The following is an 18,481-nucleotide window of genomic DNA, read 5'->3' on the forward strand; positions in this document are numbered from 1 at the left end:
TTGATGACTTGAAAATTATTACTTATTCCTCCCAAGGACTTCTGTTGAATTAAATAAACTCTTGTATATTTTAATAAGGAATGTATGATAACATACAATCAGATATTGATGACTTGAAAATTATTGCTTATTCCTCCCCTCCTCTTACCATTTTATAAATAAATACTTACTAATCCATTCTGATTTTGTAAATTTTTCAGCAGAGTCAAAACTTTTTCTTGGTTGACCTGTGGGTTGTAAAAAGCTTTTTGCACTGACCTGGGCTTCGTTTTACTCACAGTGGGCAGTAAGGGACTCATCTGAATTCATTTGTTGGTTCCAGGAAATTTTCTTGTTCAAAGCTTATGATTCCTGTGGGTAAACAGGTGAAAGTTTAGAGGCTCTGTTGTCATTTGGCAGTCTTTACTACCAAATTATATTATTCTCTCACTTTTAAAATAGAATAGTGATTTGTCTTTCATGGCTAGAGAAGATTTCTTAATTCTAGCCTTTCACACGTTCTGCTCCGTTTTGTCCCCCAGCAACTTTGCTATGAAGGAAACCTTTCCTTAGTTCCATTTGACTCAGTAAATTAGAGGTTGATCTGGTGAGGTTTTCTAATTTGGATGTTTACAGAGAGGAAAGTGAGAGACTTGGGTTATTCAATGAATGCCCTATGTTTTAGGGCTTCCTTAGTATGCATTGCCCTTTTCCATTCCCAGGGAAATAAATCTCTCTTGTCAAGAAGTTGATAGTAAGGTGGGCTAAGGCAAAACTTTTCTCTTGACCTATGGATAGAAAATAAGTCATTGTAAGAGAAGAAATGGAAAAGGGACATCTAGAAGGGTGAGTAACCCATTTTTTCCTTGTCTATAAGTGAAATGAATTTGAATATTGAATACATTCATGCTTGAAATATTGGTGAAATCAATGTTCTATGATTATTAAATATGATTCATAATGGCCTTTTTATTTGGTGATTGCATACTTAATTCTGTAAACAAAATAAGGAGTAAGTCTTGAATTTCCCTTTTTTTTCTCGTGCGTATTGAAACTTCTCTGGGTTCTTGCATTTATTCTCCTGATCGATTCTCTTTCTTGCTGAACATTGGGCTATGCCATAAAGATGCCAGTCACATATTTTAAATCCCCAAAGGCTTGCTTCATTAACTTCTCAAGTATTTGGCAATATTTGGAACTTCCGTGATTTTGCTTTTGTGATTCTATTATTTAGGAGATGCCAAAATTGGCAATAACAATGTCAGCTCTTTAAAGAATGATGACTTCACCATGAGAGGTTTACGGCGTGATGGGAATGCTGATGATATCTGGACTGCTTCACAAAATTCAAAATCCTGTGGGAAAAGCATTTCCATAGAAACTGCCAATTTAAGAGAATATGCTAGATATGTACTGAGGACTATCTGTCAACAGGTATTTTTCAGTTTTAATTTGACTTGATCTATGAATATATAATTGTTTTTGTGGAGATGCTCACTGTTTTAGGAAGCTTGCACATCGGTGGTCCTTTTCTTCCTGCTAACTTTGTTTGGCAAAAAATTCAGATTTGTTGTAGAGTTGCAATAATAGTAAAGAACTCTGGTGTATACCTTGTATACAGATTCACCAATTTTTTTACATTTTTCCACATTTGCTTTATGATTCTATTTGTGAATGTGGATGCATATACTTTCTAAGATTTTGCTGAAGCTTTTGAGAGTAGATGGCATATATTATTAATCTTGAGTCTTTAATATTTCAATGTTTACTTATAATAGAACCAAATGCAGTCATCAAAAGTCAGGTAATTTAGGGGTGCCTGGATGGCTCAGTCAGTTAAGCATCCGCCTTCGGCTCAGGTCATGATCTCACGGTTCATGAGTTTGAGTCCCATGTCGGGCTCTGTGCTGACAGCACGGAGCCTGGAGCCCACTTTGACTTGTGTGTCTCCCTGTCTCTGTGTCCTTCCCATGCTCATGGCTGTCTCTCTCTCTCAAAAATAAATAAATATTTAAAAAATTTTTTAAACATAGGACATTTAGCTTTTGGAACAGTAATTTTTTTCTCACCTGTAGGTCACATTCAGTTTTGTCATTTGTCCCAATAATGTTGGATTTGTCTGAAATTTCCCATACATTAGCTTTAGATTATGCATTCTTGGCCAAAATGATACAGAAGTAATGTTGTGTTCTCAGGTAATCACACTTGAAGTCACACAATGTCCATTTGCACATCGCTGGCAGCAATCAGTTTGATCACGGTGTCTCCATTGTATGGTTTCGAGATTTCTCTGCTATGTGGTTTTTCCCCCTCCTTGCAATCAGTAAACAGTCTTTGGGGAGACACTGTGAGACAATACAAATATTTTGCCCCTCATCAAACTCCACCACATCTATCATTCATTTTGATTCTTCCCCAAACCAGTCTTTACATGCTGCAAAATGGTGGGCTTTTTCTTCCCACAGCTCCTCTACAGTTAACAGTTTGCATTCTATTCTAAGGAAAGCATACCCTCGTTATTCTTATTTATTATCCATATGTATTATAATACACTGTCCTTAGCTATTTTCATGTTCATATTGTCCCAGCTTTTTCCAGTGGAACCTTTTCATCCTGGCTTTTAAGTTATTTTGACATGTCTCCATCTCCCTCTTGCCCTCCACCAAATATTTTCTTAGTTCCTGACCCCTATTGTACTTTCCCTGTCCCATACCTGGAATTAATCATTCCTCCAAGGAACTCTCATTCTAGTTAATCAAGTATGGTATTTAGAAGCCAAGATATGCTCATTACTATGGACAACGTATGTTCGTTGCCTCTGGACCCTTTCAGCAGGCAGAGTTAGGAGGAAATATATCCGTATACATAAATGTGTGTGTGTATATTCTTGAGTTCATACTGATATGTCTAGAATTAGTAACTCCACTTAGTTCTTTGCATTCCCCCATTCCGTATTAATTTTGTATTTTCCAGTAACATCAACCATTTACTCATTTGCTTAATTCTACACTACACCTGGAATGGTTTCAGAATTGCTACACCTATACCACTAGGAAAAACGTAAAAGGAGTTGAAGATTTGTTGGTAGTTCTTTTTTCCCTCAAAGTTTATAGTATTGTGTTAAAAAGCTTTTTGAACTTTCTCCTTCAATATGGATATGTTACTCATTTGAAATAGAACGAATTTCATTTGTTTCTGTTTGCATTCAGTTTAGATTCCCATTTTTTTCTCCCCACCTCCACTCCATCTTTAGAAGAACATGCATCTACAAGTCAACTGTATAAAAAGGTGTACTTAGTGATATGTCCTTCGTCTGTTGTCTCTTCTATCCTGGGTTTTTTCCTGCCCCGGGTGATCAGTGTTCTTATTTTCTGATTTATCTTCCTTTTTTTTTTTTCTTTTAATTTATCTTTTCTTATAAGAAGTATAGTATACCATATATACTATTTTCCATTTTAGTGGAGATGTTAACAGGGTCATGTTTTTATTAGGGCATATTGCAACTATGTTAAAAGTTTGCTACATAGTTTTATAGATAATGAGAAGCAGTTGTTTATTGGTTCCACTATGAGTGTCCACCAGAATCACCAAGGGTCAGACAGTTTTAATGTTTGTTTAATGGGTACCACCATCAGATATTTATTTGTTGGAGCCTGGGCAATGGAATTTTAGCAAGCTCCATAAGTGACTTTAATAGACACTCAGTATTGAATTATTGGTATAGTTAAGAAACAGCCTTCCTCTGAAACAGACCTGGGTTCAAATTGGACTCTGTTGATGATTTCTTACCCGTCTAGTGTAAGAGTTTGCTTTTAAAACAATGATGAAGAAAAAGTGATAAGTGTTCAAACTGGTTGAAACTCTATGGAGGGCAATTGGCCATATGCATTTACCGTCTTAAATTTTGGTATACTCCTTGACCCAACAATTGTACTTTTATGAAATTATCCTGAGAAAATGATTGTGTAGAAAGCAGATGTGCACACATGTTTACAATAGTATAAAAAATGTCTGTTTTCTAAGTGTTGTACTATATTCTATGCAGTGGGATATAGTATGCATTATATAAAAATGAAGACATGTTTTAATATAGAATCATTACCATTATATGCCAAGTTATAGAAAATGATTACAAAACAATACCTAGAGTAAGGCTCTATTTTCCAGTTGAGAATGCGCACCAATTTTCATTACTCTCTTTAGCTTTCTTTTCTTTCCTTATTTGCATATCTGTTCTTCAGACTTTAAAAAAAATTTTTTTTTTTTACATTTATTTATTTTTGAGAGACAAAGTGTGAACAGGAGAGGGGCAGAGAGAGAGGGAGACACAGAATCTGAAACAGGCTCCAGGCTCTGAGCTGTCAGCACAGAGCCCATGGAGGGCTCGAATCCATGAACCGTGAGATCATGACCTGAGCCGAAGTCGGACACTTTACCACCTGAGCCACCCAGGCACCCCTCTTCAGACTTTTTAAACCAATGCCCTGCTTTGTATTTTTAAGAAGTCACAATACCAGAAAGTTAAAAAAAAAAAAAATTCCCTCTACTTTTTTCATGTAATTTTTTAAAATTAGATTTCTGTCTGCTTTATCTGTGTATCATGTTTTAGTGCATGTTACATTCACACAAGGGAAATCTCTGCCTATCAACCTAACTGCCGATTTTTTTTTTTTTTTTTTTTTAGGAATGGGTAGGAGAACATTGCCTAAAAGAACCTGAAAGATTGTGCACAGACAAAGAGCTTATATTGGACCCTGTGCTTTCAAATATGCAAGCACAGAAATTATTGCAGCTTATTTGTTATCCTCATGGTATTAAAGAATGTACGGAGGGCGACAATCTGCAGAGACAGCACATTAAGCGCATTCTTCAGGTGAGTTAGTGATTAGAGTCTAAAGATTATGTGTCTATCGCGTAACACATTTTCTGTGATTTTAACAAGAGTAGTTGAACCTTTTTTTTTTCCTTTCTCATTGCTAATTCTTGACCTCAGTTAATTCTGATGTTTATTCTCCCAGTTTTCTTTTCTTTATAGTTGTCACACTCCATTGCTAGGTGAATGTTGATAATGCAAATGGTATACAATCATTATAAATATTGATCTTTTTAGTCTACTGTATTTACATGAGACATAAGCTTTCTGGAGGAATAGTCTTAAATATATAATTCAAAAAATATTGAAATCATTTTGTAATGGGTTTGCTTAGAGAAATAGATTTTGAGAGAAAAATGCTTTTTTTATTTCTAGTGACTGGCTGAGTGTTGCACATTATTTTAATGTTGTTTCTTATTTCTTTGTGTCTACAATGAAAATGTGTAATGGACACGGAAGCCATTTGATCCTGACAAATCCCTTTATTATGTATGATTATTTCCTTTTTTTAAAATATTTATTTATTTTTGAGAGAGAGTGAGCACATGTGCGTGTAAGTGGAGAAGGGGCAGAGAGAGAGGGAGTCACAGAATCCGAAGCAGGCTCTAGGTTCTAAGTTGTCAGCACAGAGCCCATTGTGGGGCTCAAACCCATGGACTGTGAGATCATGACCTGAGCTGAAGTCGGACGCTTAACTGGCTGAGCCACCCATGCTCCCCTGATTATTGTTTCTTGAGAGAGGGAATACTGCAAAGAATTATTATATTTTCAGATATGTTCAGTATTCCTAATGTGTTAATTCTTATTTTCCCCAGAATCTTGAGCAGTGGACGCTGAGGCAGTCCTGGCTAGAACTTCAGTTAATGATCAAACAATGCTTGAAGGACCCTGTGAGTAGATATTGGAAGCATGTGTATGTATACAGTTTCATGAACAGCAAGAACATGATGTTTGAGGAGGAAGTAAAATATATGCATGCTAGTTTTCTTTTGTGTTTCTCCAGGGCTCTGGTTCAGTGGCTGAGATGAACAACTTACTGGACAATATTGCAAAGGCAACAATAGAGGTATTCCAGCAGTCTGCCGACTTGAACAATAATTCTTCTAATTCTGGAATGGGCCTCTTCAACCCAAATGGGATTGCAACTACTGATGCTGGTAGCACAAGGCAGAATGGAATAAAGACATTTCTAAGGTATTTGTTTTTCTGCAGTTTTATTGGGCTACCATTACTTTGTCCCGTGTGATGGTATATTTTTATTTGCATGATGCAGTTATTTTTCATAAAGCTTCAGCAATGTGAAGAAATTACTTGTGTCAATTATCGTTATTTTATAATATATTAAAGGGCAATATTCTGGGATGAATGATGTCTCAGTTTTAACCATGTCCAGAATCTTGAAACCACATATGACACCCAGAGTGGATTAATTTCTTTATTGTCTCCTTAAGGCTACTCTGTTCCATAGAATTCATTATATAGGAAACACTTTCTGCCATCTTTATTAATTGCCAGTTTTGCACAAATAATAATCGTGATAGACTGATTTGTATTTCATCATTTGGGTAGAAAGTATAACTAATGAATTTTAAAAGTTTAAAAAAATTTGTTATTAATGTGTTAAAACATAATCAGCACATTTCATATCTTATCCATGACATAAAAGTGTGTTGCCTGTTGTACAGAAGGATTATGACTAATCAGAGAGCCAGAATCATAGAAGAACACCAGCATAGATTAATAACTTTTGTTATAGTATTCTCCCAGAACCCGATGTTTTATCTCTTTCCACAGTGAGAGTGGAAAAGTGTATCCACCTGTCTGCTTTGGTAAGAGGAAAGATCGTACAGAAATAAAAGGGAAGGTTTAGTGTGATTGGTGCTTGTTACGCATGGAAGTTTTGCCCTGGGGTTTCTGTTATAACAGTGAGAGTGGAGGAAGAGGATGCCTCCTCGTGTATAATACCTATTTCTGGTTTTAGTTCCTCTGAACGCAGGGGTGTATGGCTGGTGGCCCCCCTAATTGCCAGGCTGCCGACCTCTGTGCAAGGAAGAGTATTGAAAGCTGCAGGAGAGGAACTGGAGAAGGGACAGCACTTGGGCTCTTCTTCAAAAAAGGAAAGAGACAGACAAAAACAGAAAAGGTACGGCTGCAAGGTGTGTCTCAATGTGGAGGCTTAAGGAATAATTGAGAACAAATAGCATCTTGCAGATATAGTCACTGTACCCAGAGTCCACGGACATTTCTTTTTTATTTTTTTTAAATGTTATTTTTTAGAGGGAGTATGTAAATAGCGGGAGGGGCAAACGAAGGGGGAAGGAGAGAGAGAGAATGAGAATGAAAATGAGAATGACAATGAATCTTCTATGGGGCTCAATCCCATGACCCTGGGATCATGACCTGAGCCGAAACCAGGAGTCGTGTGCTTAACTGACTGAGCCACCCAGGCGCCCCTGAAATTTCATTTTTAAGTGGAAATGACAATATTCTGTTAGGCAAGGCTCCGTTCCTAAAAAGTTCTAGGTTATATTTAGTATGCTAGTTCTCAGGGCTCCCTCTGGACCCACATCACTTCTGAGCCATTGAAAATACTTCTTAGCCTCGCTTCAGACCTCTTGAATCAGATCTGTATATCCATTTAGTCCCTGTATTCTACACTTAATTACTTTTCATTCTTTTAATTATTTGTTTAAAATACATAGAATTATTTCCAATTCTGTCGTCTTGGGCCTGAAAATAGTTACTAGTATTTTTAACATTTAGGGCTCTTGTTCTAAATATAAAATTTATAAGCCACTTAGTTTAATGTTTTCTTAATTTATTTTAGGCTGTATAAAAGGTTTCAAATAGTTACATTTGCAAACTGACTGTTACTGAGAAAGAACAAAGCCATCCTCTGATGTGAAAATATAAATTTAGCACCTCAGGAGTAAAGGGAAATAATGATAATTTCTTCCATTTAAAAAATATGTAAAGAACATGTATGGTTCTTATCTCTTAATAATATTTTAGTAGCTACCACTTATTGAGATCTTATGAAATGCCAACTTTTGTATAAAACTTACCGCATACACACGTAAACTTTAAAATTTTCACAGCAATCAAACATGGTAGGTGTTCTCATTATACCCTTGTTACGATAAAGAAAGGGAGGCATTGAAAAGTTCATTTCTCAAGGACACACAGCTAAGGAATTGTAAAACTAGAGTTAAAACCTAGGTGGTCTGGCTTCTGAGTCTGTGTGCTCTTAAATGAAGTGCACTTTGGTAGAGACCTAGCTTTGCATGTATTTTGTTATCTGGTTGTTTAATGTCTGTCACCTTCGTCAGTGTGAGTTGACCAACCAGATGACTCACTTTTAATTCTGAGAGTTAATTTTGCTCAAGGGTGAATGTATAATATATGTACATTGCCTCCCTTCCCACAGATGGTATTGCAGAGTTTAAAGGTGACTCTTCCCAAGTCCGTCTCTCACAGCTCTGCTGTCAGAGGATGAAGCACATTGAAATATTTGGGTCACTTTAAGAATTTTTTTTTTTTTTTTTTGCAATATAGCAATTAGTTTGTCAATATGATTTGTCAGTTCTCTGATGATTAAAGAAACATTAATAAAATGACAATTTATAATAGACCTTTTTTTTTAATCAAATGCCTTAAAACCTGTTAACAAGACAAGGCTTAAGGACATGGTGGGTTACTAAGGAGCTCACTGCTCTTGTATCTTCCAGCCTACGTGCTGATCTGAGTTCTCCCAATACCCACCCTGTTTGGTCAGAAATGTGCTGAGGGTGCCTCAGTGCCTCAGTTGGTTAAGAGTCTGACTTCGGCCCGGGTCATTATCTCACAGTTCGTGAGTCAGAGCCCCGCATCAGGCTCTGTGCTGACGGCTCAGAGCCTGGAGCCTGCTCTGGACTCTGTGTCTCCTTCAACTTCTGCTCCTCCCCTGCTCACAGTCTGTCTCGTTCTCTCTCAAAAATACACAAACATTAAGAAAAAAAAAAAATTAAATGTGCTGAAAAATAAAACAAGCTCAGCAATCACAGAGACCTGTTTCCTTGACCCTGAGATAACAGTTTTGTTTGACAGAAATGTTTAATTTTTCCTCATATGCTGTATGTAAAGTGATATTCATGCAGATATTTGCCTTTTAATTCAGCCAACTATTGTAAAATACAAACTCTCTTCTGCCTGCACTCTCCCAACATGCTCCTGCAGTGTGAATTTATGCTAGTTTGGGAATGCCTTCCAGGGCTAGAGCATGTTAAATTGTTTAGATGCATCATAGTGGCTTTTGATCTTATTAGTAGAGATATGATTTAACATTTCGAGTAGGATTTGGCTATTTCCTACTCTCTTCCCTTTTCTTATAATAAAGTAAATAAGAGCCAGTAATTCAAGGGCAAGAGATAGATGTTGCACAGGAGGTAATCCATTCTTTCTAACTAGATCTGTTCTTACTACCTCCTTTGTAGTATGTCTCTTTTGAGTCAACAACCTTTCCTCTCACTGGTCCTTACCTGCCTTAAGGGACAAGATGAACAACGGGAAGGCCTCCTAACATCTCTTCAGAATCAGGTTAATCAGGTAAAGTATACTGGAATTACTAAGCCAGTCAAGTACTTGTCTAATGGCATTAATTTGTTTTTCTTTGAAATACTGAGATTAAACTAATAAGAATACAACGTGTTTTGATTAGAGGCAAGGCATCACAATCCACACCCTATTCTCCTGTTTGGCATTCTAGTTACTGTAAAATTAACAACTTTATAATCTTAATTATGCCTTGGATGAATGTGTACTATAAAAACAATATTTAGCACATTGCATACAACTCTGCCATACCTGCTTTTCTCCTGCCCCCGGCCCTGTGGGAGAGGTCCTGGGGCAGTGTGTGTTGCAGGCATGGCCGTAACCCAGAGGAACCTCTATCCAGGTTCTCTAGCTGGGCCCCTGCCTCCCTGGAGACTCTTGGCTTGAGTTCTGTTGGTTCAGAAACTCAATTTTGTTTTCCTGCCAGAGCCAGGCCAATGCCAGTTAAATGTAAAGAAGCTCATTTATAAAAGGCATGATGATTCTTTTTATGAAAAATTTGACTTTTGGCTTTCTACCAACCACAGTGCTCCTGGTCACTCTTTGGGCCACTTGCATTTTGTGTCCTTCAAAGAAACCAGGTGATCACACTAGAAATCGTAATGGGTGGAATTGAACAAAGTAGATAGACTGGTCATGTGGGATGTTTTATCCTGCTACAAAGCCAAATGGAGACTTCCTGTGGCCCTCTGTCTCTAGGACATCGTATCTTTCTCTCGAATGATAGTAGATGAGCATGAATAAGGACACTTAACTCATTTGGTCCTATCATCATTTTCTCCCCTTTGGAGATGAGAGATCTGTCCTTTGTACAGCAGCGGAGTGATCCTTCTAAAATGTAAATCATGTATTAGTCTGGTGCCCAAGATGCTCCAATGTTTCTTACTGTACCTAGGATAAATATTCGGTCTGGGCTTATAAGGGCCTATGGTGATTTGGCCCTGGCTCCCATTTCTGCCTTGTTTCCTACCAGTCATGCCTCCACTGTTTACACTGACCCCATTACTGTCATTGCAACTTGCCAGGCAGATTATCCTTGCAGCGCCTTTGCATCTTTTCTTCCCCTTGCGTGGAAGGCTTTCCTCCCAGATGTTATCAGGGTCGGCTCCCTTGCTTCCTCAGGTCTCTGCTCAGGTGTCCCCTCCTCATGGAGGCCGTCCCTGATCACTCGCCAAAAAAAGGACCACGGTCATTTTGTATCCCCTTGCCCTGGTTCATACAGCTTGTTACATTTGACTTAATTTTATTTGTCCTGTTCCCAGAATGTATGTTGTCATACAGCTTTGTGTCCCTGCCTTGCACCGTCAGGTCAGGTTTGGGAGAGGACTCCATTGTGATGAGATTCGAGGAATGCTGTCCCCTCACCATGCCGTGTCCTTATATGTGTTGGGCAGGGTTACTTCTGCACGTGACTCATTTAAACTCTTAAGATGATTCTCTGTAGTTAATGTATTTTAGAGCATCCCAGTGGGAGAAAGGGCTTTGCTCTTGCCATCTGATTCTAGGGTGTTGCCACTTGTGGCTTCCCTTTCCTAAGCAGTCCTTCCCTTTTTAACAGTAGTCTGACTTAGTGAAAAGCAGTACATCACTGGACTGACATCAAAGATGTCACATTTTTCAAAATACTATACACTGCCTTTATCAAGGAAGATACACTGTATAGATAAGTCTGTAAGATAGCAAGCCCCCCTTCAATACAACATGAAAATAGGACCCTTGTTAAATGTCATAGCACGTCCCTAGAAATAGAACACAGGACTGATATAAAGTAATTTTGTCTATCCAGTACTTTACAAAATCAATGAAATAGCATTTTAAGTATCTTTATTTTTGTTCGTCTTTAACTTCATAATCCTTTAAAGCTTTTTCTAAGACTTCCTAACAGGATTGTAAATTGATAAGAGTTTTCTTCTTCCATCTAGAAAGGCATTGAACAAGAAATAGCTCCATTTCTGTCTGTGTGGAAGAAGGGAAGGAAAGTTAAAATTTTACTTAGCTTTTTTAATTTTTTAAACTCAGAAGTTATTTTTGACAGTAAGAAGCTCAATGTAACTTTCATTATGAGAAAAAAATCAATTTTAATAGGGAAAATAAGTTTTGTTTTTTTCTGTTAATTTACTGACTTAGATTTTAAGTAATTGGAGAGAAGAACGATACCAGGATGACATAAAAGCACGGCAGATGATGCATGAAGCATTGCAACTTCGCCTAAATTTGGTAAGGGGCATTTTTCTAGTATTTTCTCTCTGTTCCACTTAACTAAATGTGAAAATAACTCTAGCTTTCCACTTCTTCTGTGGTCATGGTCTTCTCACAAGGTGAGGCCTTCCACTATTGGCTCTCTCTCTGCCATAACTTCCCTGCCTTTCACGCGCACTGTTTTCCTGGCTGCTGACCTTCCTGTCTGGGCTGGCTTCTAGAGAGCAATAGGCATTTTGGGCATTGGTTTGCTTTCTGCACCCTCCTGCCCCTGGGAATCGCTCCTTCTTGTCAGTTTGTGCTCTGAGGAGGTCTGAGAAGGCTACTAAATTGAGAGGAATTAGCTTTTATTACACGCACTTGAAGATCATGTAAAAATGTGCCTTAAGTTGAATTTTTGGCAAACTTTCCATCACATTGATCATAAAAACAAATTCAACAGGGAGGTTTTATAGACATTTACAGACACATTGCACATTTCTTTGAATTTCTCTTTTCCCACTGGACAAGCCTGAATGAAGGCTACTCTGGAGGAAGGATTGCCTGATTTTTGGCAGTTGTTTTTAAACTTAATTTCTACACATGAATGCGTAGACCTGGGGGCCGAGCCGAGCCCCTGCTTGTCAGTTCTTCTGTGTTACTGGATATTTACAAGTGTTGTTATGACAACAGACTTAGATCCAATAGTAATTTAACAGCATCAAGTGTAGATAATCAACTTACCTGATTTTGACCTATTCAGATTTAACTAATTTTATGTCATAAAACCAGGTATCACAAAAGGTTAGGATTAAAAGAAAAGTAATTTCCCTATTATTTGATTCTTATTGGCCTCCTGCCCACACTCACGTTCCTCCTCTCCTCTTCCCTCCCCTTTTTTTCAATGACCAAATTCCTATGCTGAAAGAATCAGAGTGAGAAATAGGTAGCTAGGTAAGAGAGAAGACATGTTAATCCATAAAGCGGAGTGTTTGTTTTTTAAAAAAAAAAAAATCAAAATTGGCTACATAAAGTGATGGGGATGGCATTTGTAATAAAGTTTTGTTGTATTTTTTTGTGCTAGGTAGGAGGAATGTTTGACACGGTGCAGAGGAGCACCCAGTGGACAACAGACTGGGCCCTCCTCCTGCTTCAGATCATAACTTCTGGAACTGTTGACATGCACACTAACAAGTATGTTCTTATTTCACATTTACTATTCTGTACACGTGCATGGTAGAAGCTTTGCAATAGTGACTACAAATTGTGCCACATCTTATTCTCTAGGTACCATCAAAAGCTCTGTGCCTTAAATAAAAATGTTTCTTCGTTAAGAGTATTTGGCTTTTACTTTATAGTGAAAATAATTATTTCTTCCCACTCTTAGTGAATTATTCACAACAGTTCTTGACATGCTGGGTGTGTTAATCAATGGAACATTAGCCTCAGACCTATCAAATGCATCCCCAGGGGGATCTGAAGAGAACAAACGTGCATACATGAATTTAGTAAAGAAACTGAAGGTAAGCTTATTACCTGCTTATATATCATGATCTCAAATAGTTTATGCATTTGTTATTTACTGCATTTTATCTTAATTTATTATGTGTTAAATTAGATGTTATTTATTGCATTCAGCTAAAATTATGTGATTATTTTGCTATTTGTCTCACCTCAGCTTGCTGGTACTCAAAAGCATATAGCTTGAAGGTATTTCTTAAATTATATTCACAAAATGTTTAACTTTTTAAGGAACTTTAGAAATGTAAGTCAAATATATAAGAAAAATGCCACCGTTGGATTTAAGATAAATCCATGCTTGGACTGGTGCCTCTAATTGAAAAATAACCATTTACACTGATATTTCTAAACCCAATTCATTTGACTAACCGCTAACACAATTTTTGAAATAAACTGTAAACAAATGGTGCAGAGAAAGATCAATATATCTGCCGACCTTACCAGTAAAATAACCAGTGAGTATCTTGAGGTCTGACCCTGGATTGGAGCATGTGTTCTGTGCTGCTGCTTCTGCCTTCTGATGGCAAATACTACCCTGGATTTTTGTCACTTCAGCACTGTGATGTTTGTTGTGTAACCAGGGTTCCATTATATGTGTTCTATTTTCTACTTAAATAGAAGAAATGAAACATACTCACTACTCTAATTGAAAGCTGCATAATCGACCATGTTCAAGGTTAAAGAACAGTCTTGTCATAAAAAAGGAAATGTTTCAGAGAGAAACTTCCTTCTTGCTAACTTTTGCCTTCATTGTAATTTCTGTCCCGCTTGTCTCTTTTTGGTTTTTTTTTGTTTGTTTGTTTTTTAGAAAGAGCTAGGAGACAAGAGATCAGAAAGTATTGACAAAGTTCGACAGTTGCTACCTTTGCCAAAACAGACATGTGATGTCATTACTTGTGAACCTATGGGTTCCTTGATTGACACAAAGGGAAACAAAATTGCTGGATTCGACTCCATAGATAAAAAACAGGCAAGAGTAAATGTTTGTTTCTTATATATATTTTTTCTTATTTTCCCAAAGGGTATATGAAATATCTCAATTTTACAGTTTCTTGATTTTTTTTAAAGTATTTTCTGATCCTTTAAATGCATTGGTCATGGACATTATTATATAGATCTTTGTTTAAAACTTCATGTGAGGGGCACCTGGGTGGCTCAGTTGGTTGAGCGTCCAACTTCAGCTCAGGTCATGATCTCCCATCTAGTGAGTTCGATCCCTGCGTTGGGCTCTGTGCTGACAGCTCAGAGGCTGGAGCCTGCTTTGGATTCTGTGTCTCCCTCTCTCTCTGCCCCCAACCCACTCGAATTCTATCTCTCTCTCAAAAATAAATAAACATTAAAAGAAATTAAAAAAAAACTTTATGTGAATTTCTGAAGCCACCAAGGGAAAACTAAGTGAAAGGTTAGTGCTTAAAAGAAAAAAGAAAAGAGAAAAAAAAAAAAGGCAGGGGGTGCCTGGGTGACTCAGTGGGTTGAGCATCCGACTCTTGATTTCCACTCAGGCCAGGATCTCATGGTCATGAGATCAAGCCCTAGGCTCTGTGCTGGGTTTGGAGCCTGCTTAAGATTCTGTCTTCCACTGCCCCTCCCCGGCTTGCACTTGTTTTCTCTCTCTCTCTCTCTCTCTCTCTCTCTCTCTCTCTTTTGCTTAAAAACAAAACAAAACTCTCCTTTCAGTTTAGAATTGGAAACAATATATATATATAGATAAGAAAAAATTGATTGATAAAGTCTTTATGTTGTAAGCTATTTTGAGTAAAAAATATTTTTGGAGTAATGTTACTTAATTTTCTCATCAATTAAACAATATTTTAACAAACACTTGTTTTATGTATGCTATTAAACAAGTTTCCCTTAAACACAAGAAGAGTGATCAGTTATTCTTTCAATGAACATTGAGCAACCACAAATTTGTGAAATCACAGATATGAAAGACAGAGCTCCTGCCCTTAAGCAGAAGTGGATAGACAATTACCATGTGGTACACAGTGTTAGGGGACCCTGAGAAGGAGCCATCACACTCAGATAAGGAGTAGGTAGTCAGAATAGGGTCTCCAGGAAAACTGACCGTTGAATTATTTTGAAAGATTAAGAGTTAGCTAGGAAGTAGGGAACAGTCTGGTACAGGCCAATGGAAGAGTTTTTGCAAAGGTATGAAGGAGTGTGGTTCCTAGGAGAAAGGCAATACTTAATTAATTCACAGTAACTAGAGTACTTCTACCAGTATGGTTGTAGAGATGGAAAAAGCTAGCATTGTGGGCATGTCTCACCACTAGAGAGACATCTTGAACCCATTAGGATATATGGTCTTTGCACCTAGGAAAGAGGTCTAAACTCTAGGCAAACAGTCCATTTATACATGATAAATGAGCCTTCATTTTGCATAAATCCATCCACGTAGATAAGAACAGGAGCATTCATATCTTGTGGAATGCCTGAGTAGTTATTTTTGTGGTTATTCTGAGGAAAAATATTTTCAAGTTGGTATCCCAGGGAAAGTACAAGAGACATCACCAATTAATGTTAAAAATAAGAAACCTTTGTTTTCAGAAGCATAGTAACATCTCCTCTTGTAAACTCACTAGAGGTAATCTTGTATTGAAGGGACTTTATTTGTACCTGTTGTCACAAGTTATGTCTGTAAGAATATTCCCTAACTATTCAGAAACTGGCTTATTAAGTACATGGAAGATTCCTGTATTGAATCAAGTCCATACATGTTTGGATTGAAGTAAATTTGAGCCCAAGTAGAGGTTGACAATAACTTGACTCTCAAGTTTTGCTTTATCTTAAAAACAACAAAATAAATTGCAAATGGTTGTAACTGATTATAATTCAATACAGTAAGATCAATATTGCAGTATTTTTTAGAAAATATTTTTTCCTGAAAAACAACAGCAGCAAAAAATACTAAATGAAAAGCACCATTTTATTTGTTTATTCATTCATTCATTCATTCATTCATTCATTCATATTAAGTTTATTTTTGAGAGAGAGAGAGTGCATGTGTGTGAGTGGGGGAGGGGCAGAGAGAGAGAAGAAATGGAGAGAGAATCCAAAAAATCTCGTGAACTCACGAACCGGGAGATCATGACCTGAGCTGAAGTCAAGTTAGATGCTCAACTGACTGAGCCACCAGGTACACCGAAAAATACCAATTTGCAGTAATATATACTCAACCACGTGGTGTTGAGCATCACATGTATAAAGAACCGCAGAACTGACTTTAAAGGTCTGAATTCTAGCTGCAGCTTTCCAGTGATGTAGCCTTGTAACCCTGAATCAATGTGTTTCCCCATGTGCTGTATGCTAGGGTTCTCTAAGGCACGCAGCCAGCCAGAATTTTCTGTGTATCCTTGTCCTAAGCAAGCTTGGGCTCTCGGTCAGGGAAAGATCTGAACGTGTGTTCACAGAGCATTATTTCACCACAGGGTCTTCAGGTGTCTACAAAGCAGAAGGTGTCCCCATGGGATTTGTTTGAGGGTCAGAAGAACCCAGCTCCTCTGTCTTGGGCCTGGTTCGGGACTGTCCGAGTGGACCGAAAGGTGATCAAGTACGAGGAGCAGCATCACCTGCTGTTGTATCACACACACCCCATGCCCAAGCCCCGAAGTTACTACCTCGAACCGCTGCCCCTGCCTCCCGAGGAGGAAGAGGAGGAGCCCACATCTCCCATCTCTCAGGAACCAGAGCGGAAATCAGCTGAGCTGTCAGATCAGGGAAAAACCGCAACAGATGAAGAGAAGAAAACAAAAGGAAGGAAGCGCAAGACGAAATCAAGCTCAAGAGTTGACGTGAGTGTGAGAAGTAGGGAGGTCTTTGGCTCATTGGCATCTAGTGAGAGATTTAATAGTGCCCAGATTCTTTTCCTAGAAACATTATGAAGAGCTTTATCATCCTTCTTGTAACAGTTGTAATCTTCACAAAGCTCTATTTTAATTAATAGAATGGCACATGAATAGTGACCTGTCACAGAGGACAGGATTATAGCTTGTGATCTTTTTCCTTCTCTACTTTTCACTATTTTAAGTTTGGGCTTCCATTGTGAGTAGTATTTAATTAATATTTCAGTGCCTCATCATTTCTCACATTTGAAACTTGAATTGTTTAGACCCGTAAAAGCTCATCATCTTACATGTTTTTATTATAAGACATGTCTAAAGTATTTATCGTATTTTGAGCACTTGATAATGGTAGTAGATTAATATGGAAAACTATTTGCATTTCCCTAGCTAACATTCCATCTAATATATACAATAGGATGTTTCTGAGATTTCATATTTTACTATTTCACCTTAACTTCCTATATATTTTACCTCTTTCACAGATTTTCAGACTTTATAAAAGATGAACACAATTTTAAAAAGTCCTATTCCTTGTTTTCCTATTAGTCTTCCCTACCTCTACCAACATTTTCTTGAAAACAACAGAAATCATTGAGATGGCAATTTGGGAATAATTTTATAACATTTATAGAGTGAATGTGTAAGGTATCTTTACAATTAATTCACCTAGAAAATACTTGAGAAAGAATTTAAAACATTTTTCTACATAATGTAAGGGTATTCTTGTTGTACCATGGAAGATATATTCATAATTGTATGTCTAATAATTATCTAATAGGATTAGGGTTATGTCTAATAATTATGTCTAATAATTATCATGTCTAATAATTATCACTTACCTATATCAGAACCACAACATATCTTTTCCTAGCTGATAGCTTGGTGATTAACATTTTTCTAGAGAAGACGACCATCGCTTTTGGATACCATTGAATGGTAGTGCCCTCTTCTCATACCTTCTACCAATATTCTTCCTACCAATATTCCTTTGTCTTGAAGAGGTGCCTAATAAGGTCCAGACTGCCACTCCCCAGAATCTGGACTCCTAGGCTGTTAGTCTGCATGGATAAGTTTTTGTTATTTTCAGAATAACACCCTCTTAAAAGCCTGAAAATTCCTCTCATTTTCCAAGTGAGCCCTGGTAATAGCCCTTCCTCCCATACTACTTCTGAAACTGTCCCTTTCTAGTGGGTTGTATTTCAGGGATCTGAGGTTTTGTTTTTCCTTTATCCTTTAGGGCTACATGAAAAGAAGCGGGGTGGGTAGATAACTGGGACATTCAGGTGTGATCCTTAGAGACTTTGCATGTCCCATAAGGAAGACAAAGCCCAGGTGCAGGAAATGGGATGCAGGCAGATGGCAGAGAGCCTGCTTCATTTGTGTACTGGCTTGAATAGTGGAAATAAAATACCATCTAGGCCAGGGACTGGTCCTGAAGTATTGTGCGTCTTCATGGCCTCATTCTCATCCAGACCCAGCATATCGGGAAGGATTC

The 18,481-nt window shown here is 37.6% G+C and overlaps 2 protein-coding genes across 3 annotated transcripts in view; one reads left to right on the forward strand and one right to left on the reverse strand.

The window, feature by feature from the left end:
• Positions 1-327, reverse strand: part of P2RY12 (purinergic receptor P2Y12) — a 32,562-nt gene extending 32,235 nt beyond the window's left edge. The window contains exon 1 of one of the 2 annotated variants that reach the window (XM_047100069.1): positions 259-327. The gene's annotated coding sequence lies outside the window, so the exon portion shown is untranslated. The remainder of the gene's footprint in view (positions 1-258) is intronic. The other variant, XM_047100070.1, reaches the window with a different exon arrangement.
• MED12L (mediator complex subunit 12L) overlaps positions 1-18,481 on the forward strand; it is a 336,181-nt gene that overhangs the window by 275,716 nt on the left and 41,984 nt on the right. Inside the window, exons 27-37 of the mRNA XM_047100061.1 lie at positions 1,214-1,413; positions 4,664-4,852; positions 5,668-5,742; positions 5,856-6,046; positions 6,834-6,995; positions 9,325-9,436; positions 11,570-11,659; positions 12,705-12,814; positions 13,008-13,143; positions 13,950-14,111; positions 16,573-16,935. Coding sequence (XP_046956017.1) covers positions 1,214-1,413; positions 4,664-4,852; positions 5,668-5,742; positions 5,856-6,046; positions 6,834-6,995; positions 9,325-9,436; positions 11,570-11,659; positions 12,705-12,814; positions 13,008-13,143; positions 13,950-14,111; positions 16,573-16,935 — 1,790 coding nt within the window. The remainder of the gene's footprint in view (positions 1-1,213; positions 1,414-4,663; positions 4,853-5,667; positions 5,743-5,855; positions 6,047-6,833; positions 6,996-9,324; positions 9,437-11,569; positions 11,660-12,704; positions 12,815-13,007; positions 13,144-13,949; positions 14,112-16,572; positions 16,936-18,481) is intronic.

Source organism: Lynx rufus, unplaced genomic scaffold (assembly GCF_022079265.1).
Source record: "Lynx rufus isolate CCGP_SWC_20201006 ecotype Redwood Valley unplaced genomic scaffold, mLynRuf1.p SCAF_5, whole genome shotgun sequence".
In the NCBI taxonomy this organism is placed as follows: domain Eukaryota; kingdom Metazoa; phylum Chordata; class Mammalia; order Carnivora; family Felidae; genus Lynx; species Lynx rufus.